Raw genomic sequence first — 18,391 nt, forward strand, 5'->3', positions numbered from 1 at the left:
AGATCCAAACACACAAGTCTCTTCAGTACTTACCAAGCACATCACTGTACATTTATGTATCGGAGCTCAGAACGTTTCGTTCATTGCAACCGAGCAGCAATCAGGCCATGTGAACAATGTATAGGACATCCCATAGTCCCTTGTCACAGTTACTTGGATCCTTGCACTTGCCCATTTCCCCGTATTCTAACAAAAACTTGAAGAACTGACTGTTCTCTTCTTACCTATTACATCCCCCTTTGACAGATGCCCCTGCCACAAGATAATCCTCACTGTTCACTTCCCCTGGTTTTAATGTTATGGATGATGGGTGTGAATTATATAATAAAGAGGAAGGGGGCGCTTTAAATCCCCTTTCTAGGTGCTGCCTCCTATTTAATAATTTGCTATTAGCCGAGCCATTAACCTTGTAATTTCTAGCTAATAATGCTCATTTAGGCAGCTTGCTGGCCGCAGACAGTCCCATGGGGGTGTTTCACACACAGATTCATTAGACACTAATTTGTTTGCAGTATTTTACACACTTCTCAGTGACGGCTTATTATTTTGCTCAGTCTTCAATTGCTGGAATGTATTGGCTTCTCGCACAATGATGGCTCCATATCGGGTTCCCATCCGGATAGATCATGTCTGGGGTCTCACACTATAACATTCATGATATTGTAACAGAGAAAGTTCTGTCTTTCCATCGGGGAGATTCTGATGACCTTCTTAAAAGAACATCCACAGCTGATTGGACAGTGGACTCTCAAGTAGAATCCAGGCCGGACTCTGACCATCTACACGCTTACTGATATGTACCCCAACCTAAGTTTAAAGGGAATCCATATATCATACATATACATAGTCCAGCCACATTAATGTGACCACCTGTCAAAATCCAGAATAACCACCTTTGTCAGAGCGGACCGCTGCGAGACGTGCAGGAAGAGAGGGGATGTTGTGATGATGATCACTGGGATGTTGAGCCATGCCGACTCCAGTGCCGTGGCCAGCTGCGCTAGGTTATGCGGTTGAGCATCCATGGCGCAAAATACCCGATCGAGGTGGTATCAAAGATTCTCAATTGGGTTCAAGTCCGGGGAATTTGCTGGCTGAGGGAGTACAGTAAACTCATCCTGGTGCTCCTCGAACCACGCACGTACACGGCGAGCTTTATGACACGTCGTCTAGTCCTGCTGGTAGATGCCATCATCCTGAGGAAAAACAACATGGTGAACATGGTCTGCATGTATAGATGCATATTTGTGTAGCTCCATCGTGCCTTCCACAATGATGAGTGCACCCAGATGGCTGATGACACGTGCCTTCTGAGATTGGTTATTTAACGTTGACGTCAAAAGTAGGCGGTGGTCACATTGACTGGACTGTGTATATATTCTTGATGTATTTATTTAGTATAGTAAATGATTATGGGTCGGCCATGTTGCCTGAGTTGCCGTTAACAGTATATAAATGTATGGTCTATGTGGCTGCTGTAAAGCGTGGGAACCTGTAATCTGGATATCACTCATTGGGGAACATTCACTATTGTGGCTGCACCCTTACCTAGAAAATTTTTGGCTCATCTAATTTTAGGCTCAATTTTTTCCTTGCTAGTTCAAAAAAGGTGTGGTTTCATGCCAGAAGGGGAGTGGTTTTAGGTGGAAAGTGGGGGCCATGTTGTGTCAATATTTTGGCGTAAAATTCTGACCCAAAATAAACCATAAGGTGTCACTGACTCATATATAGTACTGACCAAAAGTTTGGACACCCCTTCTCATTCAAAGAGTTTTCTGTATTTTCATGAGTATGACAATTGTAGATTCACACTGAAGGCATCAAAACTATGAGTTACCACATGTGGAATTATATACTTAAGAAAAAACTGTGAAACAACTGAAAATCTGTCTTATATTCTCGGTTCTTCAAAGTAGCCACCTTTTGCTTTGATTAATGCTTTGCACACTCTTGGCATTCTCTTGATGAGCTTCAAGAGGTAGTCACCTGAAATGCTCTTCCAACAGTCCTGAAAGAGTTCCCAGAGATGCTTAGCACTTGTTGGCCCTTTTGCCTTCACTCTGTGGTCCAGCTCACCCCAAACCATCTGGATTGGGTTCAGGTCTGGTGACTGTGGAGGCCAGGTCACCTGGTGTAGCACCCCATCCCTCTCCTTCTTGGTCAGATAGCCCTTACACAGCCTGGAGGTGTTTGGAGTCATTGTCCTGTTGAAAAATAAATGATGGTCCAACTAAATGCAAACCGGATGGAACAGCATGCCGCTGCAAGATGCTGTGGTAGCCATGCTGGTTCAGTATGCCTTCAATTTTGAATAAATCCGCAACAGTGTCACCAGCAGTGTCCCCCCACACCATCACACCTCCTCCTCCATGCTTCACGGTGGGAACCAGGCATGTAGCGTCCATCTGTTCACCTTTTCTGCGTCGCACAAAGACACGGTGGTTGGAACCAAAGGTCTCAAATTTGGACTCATCAGACCAAAGCACAGATTTCCACTGGTCTAATGTCCATTCCTTGTGTTCTTTAGCCCAAACAAGTCTCTTCTGCTTGTTGCCTGTCCTTAGCAGTGGTTTTCTAACAGCTATTTTACCATGAAGGCCTGCTACACAAAGTCTCCTCCTAACAGTTGTTGTAGAAATGTGTCTGCTGCTAGAACTCTGTGTGGCATTGACCTGGTCTCTAATCTGAGCTGCTGATAACCTGCGATTTCTGAGGCTGGTGACTCGGATGAGCTTCGCAGCAGAGGTGACTCTTGGTCTTCCTTTCCTGGGGCGGTCCTCATCCTCTGCAGCAGAGGTGACTCTTGGTCTTCCTTTCCTGGGGCGGTCCTCATCCTCTGCAGCAGAGGTGACTCTTGGTCTTCCTTTCCTGGGGCGGTCCTCATCCTCTGCAGCAGAGGTGACTCTTGGTCTTCCTTTCCTGGGGCGGTCCTCATCCTCTGCAGCAGAGGTGACTCTTGGTCTTCCTTTCCTGGGGCGGTCCTCATCCTCTGCAGCAGAGGTGACTCTTGGTCTTCCTTTCCTGGGCGGTCCTCATGTCAGCCAGTTTCTTTGTAGCGCTTCATGGTTTTTGCAACTGCACTTAACGAGACTTTCAAAGTTTTCCCAATTTTTCAGACTGACTGACCTTCATTTCTTAAAGTAATGATGGCCACTCGTTTTTCTTTACTTGGCTGCTTTTTTCTTGCCATAATACAAATTCTAACAGTCTATTGAGTAGGACTATCAGCTGTGTATCCACCTGACTTCTGCACAACATATCTGATGGTCCCAGCCCCATTTATAAAGCAAGAAATCCCACATATTAAACCTGACAGGGCACACCTGTGAAGAGAAAACCATTCCTGGTGACTACCTCTTGAAGCCCATCAAGAGAATGCCAAGAGCGTGCAAAGCAAGAATCAAAGCAAAAGGTGGCTACTTTGAAGAACCGAGAAAATAAGACAGATTTTCAGTTGTTTCACACTTTTTTGTTAAGTATATAATTCCACATGAGTAGAGTAAGGTCAGTCATGTGACCCCAGAGTTGGCACATCATCGCTGTATACAGGATACAGCCCAAAGCTGAAATATAAGTTCTGCTGCTTGTAATATAATTCTGGACATTTTAGTTCCCTGGATAACCCCTTAATGGTGTATTTCATGTTATATTTCCTCTTCAGCTGATGTTGAACACTTTCTTCTACACAATCTCCCGATCTTTGTATCCCCTTTGTATTGTGTATGAGATTACCCTATTATGTAAATGGCCGGCTCCGCACCATGCTGCCAAGACTGGGAGATTGTATAGATGAATGGGAACAATATGAGTTGAATATGAAATATAAACACTATACATAGGAGAGGGTATAAAGGTGCATTGGAAAGGTATCCAAGATTACCAGGCAATAAAAATATTTCTTGTTCTCACCACTGTGAATAGTTTGGATGAATTAATAAAAGTTATATGGGTATTCCCTGCTAAGACCTAGATACGCTGTATATATTGGATGCGGGTCCTACCTCAGGGTCACTAACTTTTCGAAACTCTTTTAGTCGATCAGTATTAAAGGCATATATTAGAAGCTTCGATATATGTCACACAAGAGATCTTTCTCCACATATGAGATCCTTCCCCCCCCCCCTTTCTTTCCTAAACTGACATTAACTCTGAAATCTCTGCTGAATCTGTTTTGATGAACTGCAGATCACTGACAGATCAAATTACAACTGCTTATAGAAGTCTATGGAGGAGGGAGGAGACACTAAGCCAAAGCAAAGCACTAATACTGACTGGCACCCACTATGTGGCAAACTGCAGTATTGCCCTATTCAAGTGACTGGTGGCCCACATCTAGTGGCCAGGGCACACCTGTGCAAAAAAAAGGGAGCCCAGGGTTATGTCAGCCCTGTAGCCCCATCTTGCTAAATAATGGTGGGTGTACCAGAGGTCATACCCCACTGCTTGTAAAGTGATGGCTTATTTCACTTGTCATTTACAAGAAGGAAGTACTCCATTAAAGGGATTCTACCATTAAAACACTTTTATTTGTAGATAAGACGTTGGAATAGCCTTTAGAAAGGCTATTCGTCTCTTACCTCTTATCTCCGCCGCGCCATTCCTTAGAAATACCGGTTTTCACCAGTATGCAAATGAGTTCTCTTGCAGTGATGGGGGCGGGCCCCAGCACTGGAAATGTGATGGGGGCATCCCCACTGCTGCTCGAAAACAGGCTCCAGCGACGCCTCTATCTTTGGCTGTATCCTCCCTTTCTTTCCTCGTTTTTCTTCAGCGGCGTCACCTCCAACGCCTGCGCAGTTGGCTCTGCCATTGAGACACTAGTAGAGCCGACTGCGCATGCCGGCCAGCGGCTATAGTTCTGAGGCCGCAATTGCGCGCATGCGCAGTCGGCTGTACTAGTGTCTCACTGGCAGAGCCAACTGCGCAGGCGTCGGAGGTGACCCCGAAGAAAGATGAAGAAAGAAGGGGAGGATCCAGCCGAAGATAGAGGCGTCACTGGAGCCTGTTTTTAAGCAGCAGTGGGGACGTCGCGTTTCCAGCGCTGGGGGACGTCCCCATCGCTGCGAGAGAACTAATTTGCATACCGGTAAAAACCGGTATTTTTAAGGAACAGCGCGGCGGAGATCCCATCTAAAGATAAGAGACGAATAGCCTTTCTAAAGGCTATTCTGACGTCTTATCTACAAAAAAGTGTTTTAATGGTAGAATCCCTTTAAGAGGATGTTCCAGTCAAACTGGAAAACCCAGGGGAGGATTGGGGGTGTGTTAAAAAAAAAAAAAAAAAAAGATTGTACTCTCCTATTCCTTGTCCTCTGTTGCGGTTTTGGATCTCTCATTCCATCCCATGCCCAGACTAGTTGGACTATCACTGGCCACATCAGTCATATTGGGTGCTGGTGATGCCCTTGCTAATGTGTCCCTGGTTCCCAACATGTAACCAGTGAATAGGTCACCTGAAACCCTTCCCTTCTGGCCCGACAAGTGCAGCCACCAGTTGGAAAGGGGGACCTAACACTGTTGCAGGGATAAGTGAGGATCCCTTCTTTTTTTATTTTACACGACCCCACTCCCCCTGTGCTTTCCAGTTTTATTGCAAGTTTAGCTACTTATATGCGATTGTCTGCCTCGTGTATATATGCTTACCATTTGGACACTGTATTCTTAGTGTGCTGACTTCTATCTTATATCATGCAGAACGGAAACCAGACCGCCACCCGTCCAGATACTCAGCGAGGAGGAGATGAACAAGCTAGGTGCCAAGATTGTCAAGGCAGAGATAATGGGGAACACGGTAAGTCTTGTTACATAACTGTACTCTCCATAACCCAAGGATCCGATTTTAGGGTTTTTACATTCCTTAGACTTGCCATAAAAGTTGTGCACTAACATCTAATATATTCTTTATAATGCTTCTTTTACATATGAATCATACTCTACATGGTGAAAGGTATCCGGTTATCTAACATCTCATCCCATTGGCTTATACATTTATTTATTATGCTTACTTATATAGCGCCATTATATTCCGCAGCGCTTTACAGACATAGTGGTCACTGTCCCATATAGGGCTCACAATCTACATTCCCTATCAGTATGTCTTTGGAGTGCGGGAGGAAACCGGAGTACCCGGAGGAAACCCACGCAAACACGGGGAGAACATACGAACTCCTTACAGATGTTGTCCTTCCTATGCCATGAATATTTGCTTGCAGTGTCTATTCCAGTTCATCTCATAGGTGCTTGATAAATTTTAGATCAAGATAGATTTTGCTTGCACTCGCTTGCATAGAGAAAGGAAAACAGAATTCATTTGAAGAGTGAGTTAGTCAATATCTACTATATCTGAGTTTGTTGTTTGCAGCTTAAAATGTTATTATTGTAAAAAGGACCTTTCACCGCCTCCTCCAAGTCCAGCCCTTTCATGCAATAGCTCCTGTTCCACTGATTCCAGCACAGTTGGAATTTTTTCTCTAGCCCCCACTGTTCCCAAGCAGTCAGTGCTGTTAGTTTGGTGCCTGATATGCTATTTAGGCTCTGTACTGTCAGGAGGGCGGAGTCAGGCAGGAGCAGAGAAGGGGTGTGACTCTGAGCTCTGACACTGGATGCCTCTGATTGGAGCTCTGAGTCACGCCCTCTGTCTGACCCCGCCCACATGACATTACAGGGCTTAAATAGCACATCGGGCACCAAATCTAACAGCGCTGATTGCTTGGGAATGGTGGGAGCTAGAGAAAAACTACCAACTGCGCTGGAATCAGTGGAACAGCGACTATTCACACATTCTAAGAACTTGTATTGGCTGGGGGTGAAAGGTCCTATTGAATGGACTGACTTCCTGGTGAGCTTGTGCTTAGCACAACAGCCATTCAGAACAAGCAGAGCTCTAGATTTTAATCTGCTTGTAGTGCCAAATAGATGAGTTAAAGTCACTGGTTATAGCTGTCTCCTAGTCCTAGTGGAGCGGAACTGAAAACTAGATAAATGTAATATAATAAATATCAGGAAAGCCTCAAACAATGAGGCCCTGTACGTCTTTTAGTATTGGAGTTCTGAATTTGAATCCCACTAAGGACAAACCTCTGCAAGGAGTTTGTATGTTCTCCCCGTGTTTGCATGGGTTTCCTCCGGGTACTCCGGTTTTCTCCCACATGCCGAAGACATACTGATAGCGAATTTAGATTGTGAGCCTTAAAAATGAAGTCAGGAAAGTAGCCTTGGCTCTTATTTTTGGGTAACTACTTCAAACAGGCAGCGTATGGCAGGATAATGCCCTTTTAAATACAACACCAGCTTAAAGGGGTTGTCCCATCTCAAGGATCCTATCTATACTGCTAGCTTATGTGGATTTAAGACTTTTCCTAAATACATTGCTTAAGCAAAACTGCTTTGTTTGGCCGCTATCTGAGATTATTCACTTCATTGTTTACACTGTGTTTCCATAACCAGGGACCTGGGGATGAGTTTATTTCTCCACTCAGGAGGGGATGGGAGCCGAGTGCTTGGAGCAGCTTGTATTTCTGAGCTCTTTATCTTCCAGTTATCAGGTCGGCTAATTGAATTTTGCTGATGCGGGCTGAGACAGGGAGTCTGTTACCTCTGTATGTAACACAGACCTAAAACTGAGTTTATTGCAAGCTGACCCTTAGTCCTGTAGCATGTAAGTTTGGGATTCTCATCACCTATCAAATCCAGCTCTGCTACATCAGCTTCATATTGTGCATCTTCCAGTGATGCTGTGCTGATTTATTTACAACCATAACTCATTACTAACTGAAAACGTGTACTGCTATGAAGAGAGATAGCAGAGCAAGTAAAACCCCGCCCACCAATGTACCGAGAAAACCAGGAAGTGTACAGAGCATACAGCCTGCAAAATGATGAACGGGCGAGTTGGGAATACTCCTTTAAAGCAGCAGGGCGGCGACAAAAGTCAAAAGCCCCAGAGCAGGAGCAGAGGAAGGGTTCTGCTAGAAACCAACGTGAGTGTTGGTAGGGCACAGCCGCTATCCAGGGTGTAATGTGAGTAATACATAGCTGAGGAGGGTTGTGACTCTCTGGGTGGCCCGGTGACCACTGTGATCATCAATAGACATGAGCGAGTAGTATTCGATCGAATACCTCCCATGCATAGTTATTGGTGTACTCGATCGGATACCACGCAGAAAATATTCGATTCCCCTCCCACCTTCCCTGGCGCCTTTTTTTTTTAAACACCAATATCTATGGAGGGGAGGTATTTGATCGCTCATCTCTAGTCATCAATATGGCTGACAATTCTGTCCGACAACTACATCCTACCGCAAACACCGATGGCTTAAGAATTGTGGCCCGCAGGTGGATGGGTGTACAAGAGGGAGACTCCATATTAGACAAGTAGATATATATATTTCTTGACATATTGCATTGCCATCTTCCCTCCTGTTCTATTCCATCCAGGCCATGGGGGCAAAACAGCTGCAGATCTAAAAATCCGTCAGACGCTGTTTGTCCTGAGTCTCTGCACTTTTATTAATGTTGTTATTTCCAGCAGTAATAAAATCTCACCAGGGTGTAATATAAGCTAATAATGTGAGCTATGGTAGTCGCACAGAACGCCAGAATTAATCGCTTCATTATATAACAAACTTGGCAGTAATGAGTAGATGTGTTTTTGTATTATTGCGGAATATCAATTAAGTGTCTGGAGATTGACTATCCTCGTATATTCATGGAAATCAGGCTTTTTTATTGCACAGATCTATTACGGCATTCGGAGCGTCGTGTAGATATTTTGTGCGTGGTTACACTTAGAATAAATGGGAGCGCTCATAAGTTTGTAATTTATTTTTTTGCATTTTGCGGTCTAGAGTGTTGTCAAGGTTCAGACGTGCAATAACTCGCATTTTAGTGGTGTTCATTCACAGATTGTCCTGGGTTGGATCGAACCTAGGACCCCAGTGATGCAAGGCAGCAGGCCCATCATCATCAGCCCAATGTTAGAAACCGCAAGTAATGCAGTATTGTCCCAAATAGTTCACACAGGCAGGAACTTGTCAACAGAGTTATGAAGAAGGGCCGTAAGCTGTTCCATAAACCTGCTCAAGCAAAGTACCCCCTAGTAAGAAAGTTTCCCAACTAAGAACCCCCAAAGTAGTGATCACTAAATAATAGAAGGCTGGCTCCTAGTTTAAGTCAATTGTTTTGTAATGGCCCCCTCAGTGCTTTACATCTAGTATAATAGCCCCCTCTGTGTCCCTACATATAGTATAACTGTCCCCACACTCAGTAGAATGCCCCCTTCTGTGTCACCACATGTAGTATAATGGTTCCCTTAGTGCCCTCACATGTAGTATAATGGTTCCCGCACTCAGTATACAATGTCCCTACATGTAGTATAATGGTTCCCTTAGTGCCCTCACATGTAGTATAATGGTTCCCACACTCAGTATAATGCCCCTTCTTTGTCCCCACATGTAGTATAATGGTTCCCATACTGAGTATACAATGTACCTACATGTAGTATAATGGTTTCCTTAGTGCCCTCACATGTAGTATAATGGTTCCCACACTCATTATAATGCCCCCTTCTGTGTCACCACATGTAGTATAATGGTTGCTACACTCAGTATATAATGTCCCTATATGTAGTATAATGGCTCCCTTAGTGCCCCCACATTTAGTATGATGGTTCCTACACTCAGTATACAATGTATCTACATGTAGTATAATGGTTCCCTTAGTGCCCTCACATGTAGTATAATGGTTCCCGCACTCAGTATAATGCTCTCTTCTGTGTCATCACACGTAGTATAATGGTTCCTACACTGAGTATACAATGTACCTACATGTAGTATAATGGTTCCCACACTCAGTATAATGCTCTCTTCTGTGTCATCACATGTAGTATAATGGTTCCCATACTGAGTATACAATGTACCTACAAGTAGTATAATGGTTCCTACACTGAGTATACAATGTACCTACATGTAGTATAATGGTTTCCTTAGTGCCCTCACATGTAGTATAATGCCCCTTCTGTGTCCCCACATGTAGTATAATGGCTCCCTTACTGCCCTCACATGTAGTATAAGGGTTCCCACACCCAGCGAAGTCTAAGGAGTGAGTGGTGAGTTTATCGCTCACCATTCTGCTCCATGCTTTCTGTGTGCTCCAAGGTCTCCAAGGTGTTCATCTTGGGTAAGGAGGACAATGGTTCTCAGCCTCTGCATGTACCCCCTGAAATTGCAGGCTGTGCCCACCTCCAGTACGTTCCTAAGGTTGAAACTCTGTGCCATAGACCACATGTCCTTAATTTGAGTGTATACGTTGGGCCAAGAAGGTTGGACCAACTTCTCCAATATAGAGCTATTGAATTGCTATTTGAAGAAGTCAAGATACCAGTGGTATTTTCCCTTCCGGACCTCTTGGTAATACATGGAGCTCCAAGTCCTTTGGAAAATCAAGCCTAAAAAGTTTCCGAAAGTTGGGATAGATTTTGGAGCAGGGGTATGGCCTGTCAGAGGGTTTAGGGTATGTTCACACGGCGGAATTTGCATTCCACGTGTGAACATTCAGCACGGCTAGCCGTGATGGGTTATTGGTCCAGTGCATCGTCATCCCGTTGCGGCTTTACGGTCTGGATTAGGCCCGAATGAATGGGCCTGATCAGGAGTGAGCCTCGCGCTGCGCAAGATAGGGCAGCTTGCTAGCGGAAAAAAGAAGCAAGCGGCTCCCATTAAAGTCAATGGGAGCCGTTTTTGGCAGTGGATTTTGAGGCGATTCCGTGTCAAAATCCATTGCCAAAAAACTCTTATTTAGATGCACGAAAAGAAAACCTAAATTGGTTCTGAAGACAGACATAGCCTTTAAGTCATGAGACAGTTGTAGCCTGATTTTGACTTTCCTTCATATGCGGTGGTCTTTCTTACAGGAGCTGGCTGCAAGACTCAAAGCTCAGTTGGAAGAAGCCCGTCAGCAGAAACTAAATAAGCCACAAGACACTGGGAAAGAAAGGAGAGAAAAATCCGAGGTAACCCCAACAAGACGGCATGTCATCTTTACTAATATTATAAATGTGAAAGTTTGTGTGTTTGGATGTTTGCTCCGCTATCACGCCGCAATGGCCAAATGGATTTCAATGAAATTTCGCACATACCTAGAATGGCACCCGGAAAAAGAATATAGAGCGCCTCACAATCCCCCTATATTGCCGTATTGGCCATCTGCGAGAACCAAGTTCACGGTCCGTGTAGGCTGAAGGACTTCAGATGACGTCACCACGTCAGGCGCAGGGCGCCGATTAGAGCAGGCCACTGCGGGGGCGGAGCTATAGAGCCACAATCCGGCCGCGCACTGACATGAAGAACATGGCGTCGTGCATGCCGGCAGATGAGAGCCACACATGCCGGCATTACTGGCGCGCGGCGTGGACTGGTGAGTCCGCCGGGTTTCGGAAGGGGCAGACTGAACTCTGCCTAGCTCCTGCAAACCGCCGTCTTCCTGTGTCGCGTGCCGTGCATGGCCGCAGCCGCGGGGCTGCGCGGTCTCTCAACCCTATGCACCCCTGTAACCTTGGCACACGGGGGTCCCGAAGTGGGGTGGGGTGAGCCCGGGGTCGCAGGTTGGGGTGTGGGGGTTGGTTTTGGGTGGGCAAAAACGGGGCACAGGGTGGGGGAGGGTGTGTACAAGGGAGGGAAAGGGGGCCCGGGGTGGTGTGGGAAGGGGCCCGAGGTCACAGGTTGGGGCGGGAGCAAGGGAATGGGGGAGCGGGTAGGGAAAAAAGTGGGGGGCCAGGGGCGAGAGAAGAGGGAGTGGGCCGCCGGGGCGCAAGGTGGGGGTCCATGGTGCTCTGGTGTTGGGCAGGCCCACTGCGCCCACAAGGCAGAGTCGGTGAGGACGGGGTGGCACTGCTGGTGGGGCACGCAAAGGGTGAGGGGGCCATGGACGAAGTCGCCGGTATAGCTAGTGTTGTACTTATTATGACATTCTATATATATATATATATATATATATATATATATATATATATATATATATATATATATATATATGGGCATTGCAGTTCACAAAGCATCGAATCCCTTGTACAGTACACAGAACCAAAACCAATAATACGACAGAATATGCCAATAATATCAAATTCAACATGCCTGATCCTTTGTTACTGCAGGGGGTACGCAGTTCATCAGTTCACATCTCAGCTGAAGTGTATGGAGAATACACTTCTATGCTCGGTCTGTCCATAGAGTTAAATGAGGAAGTCTGTACAGAGCTGCAGCCACCTTTCCTTGAGGTGTATGGAGCATGCAGCATCCGGGGGTCTGTATGGGTTCCTACACTTATCAGGCATTTATTACATATCCTTTGGGTATTGATTTTCTTCAGAGGCTTTTAAGTAAGGTTTTGGGAAATTGCATTTTGAAAAATTATTTGCATCTAGACGCTGTGCTTCAGGTGAAAATAGATCCATAATACAGAATGGATTTTCACAGTTGATTTTTCTCACTCGTTCCATATCATTGTTTACTGAAAATAAAGCCTGTGTGCCTCTATAGGGAAGCGAGGTAGGGACCAACGTACCAGCTCTTTTCAAAAACTACCCCCCTCCCACATCCCCACTTCCAAACACCCCATTTACAAGGCATGCAGCCACCATAAATGCATTTTTCTGGTCCTCACTGCTACCTGTGGGAACTGTATTAGAAGCCACTGTCAAGGTCACATAGTGTTTTGCACTGTTGCCACGGTAGAGCCCTGGGTTCAAATCCAATGAAGGACAACATTTGCATGGAGTTTTATGCTCTCCCCATGGTTGTGAAGGATTCCTCCAGTTTCTCTCCAAGACCATACTAGTGAAATAAATTAGAATTGAAGGGATGAATAATCTCTGCACAGCCCTATGGAATATGTCGGTACTATGTGAAGGTTAAAGGAGTTGTCTAAGAAGCAATCTTTGAGGCAACCAGGTGAGTGTTAAACAAACCTAAAGAAAACATAAAAATACACACCTACCCGTAGAGCTCCATTGTCCTGGGCCCCTCTCTCTCCTATGTTAGAACTTTCAACACCAGAAACTGGAGGAGACCAATCACTGGCCTCAGAAGTCAATGGATCGCTGAAACAAATCACTGGCCTCAGAAGTCATTGGATCGCTGAAACAAATCACTGGCCTCAGAAGTCACTGGATCGCTGAAACAAATCACTGGCCTCAGAAATCATTGGATCGCTGAAAATCACTGGCCTCAGAAGTCATTGGATCGCTGAAACAAATCACTGGCCACAGAAGTCATTGGATCGATGAAACAAATCACTGGCCACAGAAGTCATTGGATCGATGAAACAAATCACTGGCCACAGAAGTCATTGGATCGATGAAACAAATCACTGGCCTCAGAAGTCACTGGATCACTGAGATCAATCACTGGCCTCAGAGGTCACTGGAACAGTGAGACAAATCACTGGCCTCAGAAGTCATTGGATCGCTGAAACAAATCACTGGCCACAGAAGTCATTGGATCGATGAAACAAATCACTGGCCTCAGAAGTCATTGGATCGTTGAAACAAATCACTGGCCACAGAAGTCATTGGATCGATGAAACAAATCACTGGCCACAGAAGTCATTGGATCGATGAAACAAATCACTGGCCTCAGAAGTCACTGGATCACTGAGATTAATCACTGGTCTTAGAAGTCACTGGATTGCTGAAACAAATCACTGGCCTCAGAAGTCATTGGATCGCTGAAACAAATCACTGGCCTCAGAAGTCACTGGATCACTGAGATCAATCACTGGCCTCAGAGGTCACTGGAACAGTGAGACAAATCACTGGCCTCAGAAGTTTCTGGATCGCTGAGGCAATCACTGGCTTCAGAAGTCACTGATTCTCTGAGACAAGTCACTGGCTTCAGAAGTCACTGGATCGCTGAAACAAATCACTGGCCACAGAAGTCATTGGATCACTGAGATCAATCACTGGCCTTAGAAATCACTGTATCGCTTAGACCAGTCACTGGCCTCAGAAGTCAGTGGTTCAGTGAGACAAATCACTGGCCTCAGAAGTCTCCGGGTCACTGAGGCAATCACTGGCTTCAGAAGTCACTGATTCTCTGAGATAAATCTCTGAACTCAGCGGTGCATAGAAAGGGACATCACTCACCAGTTACTGTGAGTGATGTCACCCGTCACTTACAATCAACTGCCGAGGCCAGTGACTTGGCTCATAGATCCAGTGACTTCTGAGGCCAGTGATTTGTCTTAGCGGTTATGTGAGCCTCTCCCTTTCTGGCACAGCGATTCCCATTATTGAATACCCTTTCTCCCTCCCCTTCCTGAGAAATGGCCGCCTCTAGTTTTGCCCTAAGTCCAGGATTACCCCTTGAATGTACATGTATTGGAAAAGGCGGAGTTTATGCTATTATGTACAAATTATGGTATTATGACTTCCCCAGGGGATAGAAGCAGAGCGCGTTACTTGTAATCTTTACTTTTAATCTTTTCAGAAAGCTTTTATAAATGTGCTTCTTTGGTTCTGGAGCGGAGTCATTAGGAATCCTGTTTGAGGATCCAGCCAGGCATGGCCGCCCAGATTACAATTGATTTTTACATTATCGTGTTAAATAGAATGAATAATGTGTGTAATCTCGGTCGGGCTTGGTCAATAGCTGTGCAGCATGGTTGCGGTACATTAGCGTTGATTATTCTTAATAAGTTTGGCGCATGGTTGTGAAAAATATGCAAGTCGCAGCCCTAGTCATGGGCAGAGCCTGGACTTATGAGATACTTGTCTCAAATATAGATTGTAGGATTATGGAAAATCTCTTTCCATAAGTCTTTCTCATGTATGGCCACCATTAGTAAATAATGTAAGCCTTAAAGCAGGAATGACGGGGCCCCGTAGCAAACTTTTGTCTTCATCTGGCAGGATCTACTGCTTGACAGGCTTCCCGGGAGAGGGTCCTGGGGTGATGAACTGACGAGTTTTTGCCCCAGCATCCTGTTCTGCCCAATCCCATATTCCGATCATGTGATCTCGACCAGAGGAGCAGCAGCATTGAGCTTCATTGTTTGGATCGCTTGGGTCTCCAAGAACGGAGCATAACTGATCATCATGTTATGTTGTATAGCCCCATATACATTGGTTGCCCATCATCAACGACATGTCCAAGAACATACATGATTGGTTTCACACTACCATAATATGATCCCTTTATTATGTCCGCCATGCCCCGATTCCTCTCACTTCTACTGATCAGCGGGAACCTTATGGTGATCTGCATCATTACAGCCAGGGGGTAGTTATATGGTTATGGTTATTAACTCCATGTGAAACCAGCCCAAGGCTTCAGGCAACAAGGAGTTCAAGTCACACCGGTGACACTCGGATGATACTTTTCCGATACGCCTTCTGTTCCGCCAAGATTTCAATGGGAACTACCAATCCGTTCCATTCTGATTTTTTTACGGATCTGGATAGGACCTCGTTTATAATGATCAGAAATGAGGATCGAAAATCTACTTGGACAACGCGCTCTGTCATGTGCATGAGGAACCAATGAAAAAGTCCACCAATCTTTGGTAGATCTCTAGCCAGCTCTACCCTTGGGTAGCCAACTCTGCTAAATCGATATTGGCAGATAAAATGTATGACAATTCTTCTAGCAGTTTGCAGCAGACCCCTTACCTCAAGTACCCTATCTGAATTTCAGAGTATCTTCTGCCGTATAAATGAGTTACATTTTTTTGTAAATTAGATTCTACAATAATTACCTTGAGGCTTCATCCTGCTAAAAAATTAATGAATCAATTAAACTCGTCTTTCATCTCTAATTTCATTATTTATTAGCATTTACAGCATTGTTCTTTCTTGCTTATTACTTGTGGAAAGTTGGGAGTTTGTTGATTATCAAGATGGGTACGACAGTCTTAAAGGGGTAGTCCCCTAGAGAAGAAGCTAAAAGCTGCTTGTATATATCTTGGGATTAGTGGACGTGTTTCTAAAACGATGACGCCCAAGTGCAGGATTCCCTAATATGAAGCTTCCTATTTCTTAGTAGGATCATCTAAGTCCACCTAGTCTGCTGATAGGAAATTTGTTATGAGGAAAGATGGGTGGGGGGCATTTAGTTTGATGTTAGGGAAGATCGATGGGGGCATTTAGTTTACCCTGTAGTAGTGATAGCTGGAATTACAAGAGGCTTTGACTATTCTTCTAAACCTTTACTGACTGGGAAGGGGGGGCACTAGAGAAGAATCTGGGAAGACTAAATGCTTCCTTTTCATAGCCTGCATAGTGAATATGTTTCCAAAATGATGACACCCAACTCAACTGGAGGATTGCCTTATATGAAGCTCCCTGGGTTACATATGTCCTTCTATTCTGCTCGTAGGCAGTTTGGTGTAAGGAAAAAGGGATTTGGGGCCATTCAACAGGTTCGGCGGCTTTGCCCTGAAATCTTTAAAAGAATATCCATAAACATTGTCCCAGAATCAGATATGGAAGCAATAGTTGGAATTACGCAAGGCATTGACTGTTCTTCCCAGACTGTACTGACTTGGGCGCTAGAGAAGAATCTGGAAATAATTAACGCTTCTTTTACTAAGCCTGCTTAGTGTGTACGTATCTGAAATGATGACTCCCATAGTATATTTGTTGTATATGCTGGGGATGTTATGGAAAATAAAGGAGTGATTGGTGGAGGTCCAACCCCTGGGACCACCCGCCCACCAATAAGCATGGCAGAGGACTCAACACATCTACAAGATTGCCTTGTATTCCTTGTTTCTTAATAAGGGAATATAAAAATCTTCCTGTTATGAGAAGGAGTATAGAGGGCATTTAGAGGATTTAAGGGAAATGTCGGCTCTACCCGTCCCTTCCCAAACCACCATCAGTACCTCGTAGTGTCTCTGTTTGTCCTCCGGTGTCTTTATAATGCCAGTATGCTGCCTCTATCTCCAGGAATATAAATTTTATTCTGTATGTAAATTTATGTCCTTCAAGTCATAGTTACATAGTAGATGAGGTTGGATGAAGACATCAGTCCATCAAGTCCAACCTATAACCCGACAATCCCCTACAGTGTTGATCCAGGGGAAGGCAAAAAAATCCCAATTGCCCCATTTCAGGGGAAAAATTCCTTCCCGACTCCAATCTGGCAGTCAGTATAAAAACTTACAGAAGAAGTCCAACTCTCCATGCTGCAACCCAATCCCTATCATCTGTGATTGACTTCCCTTAGTGATGCTGATGTCATCGAAACTCCTAGACTAGGACTGATGGACGGCGAAGCAGGCAGATTGTGGTGTAAAAGACTTGACTTCTTCCATCGGGTCTCCATCCCTATGACCCAATGTGCCTTCAGGACAAAAGTTCCTTGTCTACTGGTGGTGAGAAGGAAATGGAGGGCAACACATAACGTATTGGTGGTGGATTGGGGTTGGGTGGGGTGGTCAAAGAAGATGACCCATTCCCTTCAACCTTGCCTTGTATTTTAGCTTTGAATGGACAACCATCAAGTTTCCGAAACTTTCCTGGCTTATACTCCTTTCATTGTGTTCCTTACAAAATAAGTAACTCCATTCTAAAAAAGTTTTCTCTTCCCAGAAGCCACTTCTCGTTGGAAAAGTGAATTAATTTCCTGTGTTTCTTTTACCGTTAAAGGCAATTAAGTTCCACCGCGGAGCAACACAATGTTAATTGCTTCCTTCTTACTTGTATCTTGTGGAATCAGCTGTGTTCATGGCATGCCAAGATATGACCAAAGTAATTTAAAGTATCTAAAAATAAATCACCTGCACCGAAGCCATTAGCATATCATTGGCAGTAATTTACTGTGGGCTTCTCACTCACCGCTCCTTTATATTATAAACCTCACCGCGTGTGGAGTATCGAGGTGGAAAATTAATTCATCGTAAGCGAGACTCGGGGAATAGAAGTTCTGTGGTCCTCATCATAGGCGGCCATGATTACTAGCTATATTGGCACTGCATTTATAGTCTTTGATAGTGGTGGTTTTGCTTATTTTCAGCCTTATGATTTTATTTAAAGGGACTTTTTACAGTTTAGGATTTTTTTTTTTTTAAAGGGGTTTTCCAGGTCTTATAAATCATTGGGATAGGTCATCAATTGTAGATCCGGGGGGCAAATGGCGATCCGGACTCTTGTGGATTAGCTGGCTTCTGCTTCACAGGCCATGTGGCCTCACCTTAATCGATCACGTGATTGTAGCTTCGTCCCATTCAAGTGAATGGGCGGAGCTGCAATACCAAGCACAGCCACTATACAAATGTATGGTGCTACGCTTGGTAAGGCTGCAGTGCTCACCTGAACACAGTGGCCTCTTCAAATAGCTGAGCGTCTGGGGGTCCTGCTGATATCTGTGGTCATTGATTATGCAACTTGGATAACCAC

The 18,391-nt window shown here is 44.8% G+C and overlaps 1 protein-coding gene across 1 annotated transcript in view; it reads left to right on the forward strand.

Moving 5' to 3' along the window:
• The window catches only part of CWF19L2 (CWF19 like cell cycle control factor 2), a 95,609-nt gene that overhangs the window by 31,616 nt on the left and 45,602 nt on the right, over nucleotides 1-18,391 (forward strand). The window contains exons 9-10 of the mRNA XM_075266118.1: nucleotides 5,695-5,791; nucleotides 10,910-11,008. Coding sequence (XP_075122219.1) covers nucleotides 5,695-5,791; nucleotides 10,910-11,008 — 196 coding nt within the window. The remainder of the gene's footprint in view (nucleotides 1-5,694; nucleotides 5,792-10,909; nucleotides 11,009-18,391) is intronic.

Source organism: Leptodactylus fuscus, chromosome 2 (assembly GCF_031893055.1).
Source record: "Leptodactylus fuscus isolate aLepFus1 chromosome 2, aLepFus1.hap2, whole genome shotgun sequence".
Taxonomy (NCBI): Eukaryota; Metazoa; Chordata; class Amphibia; order Anura; family Leptodactylidae; genus Leptodactylus; species Leptodactylus fuscus.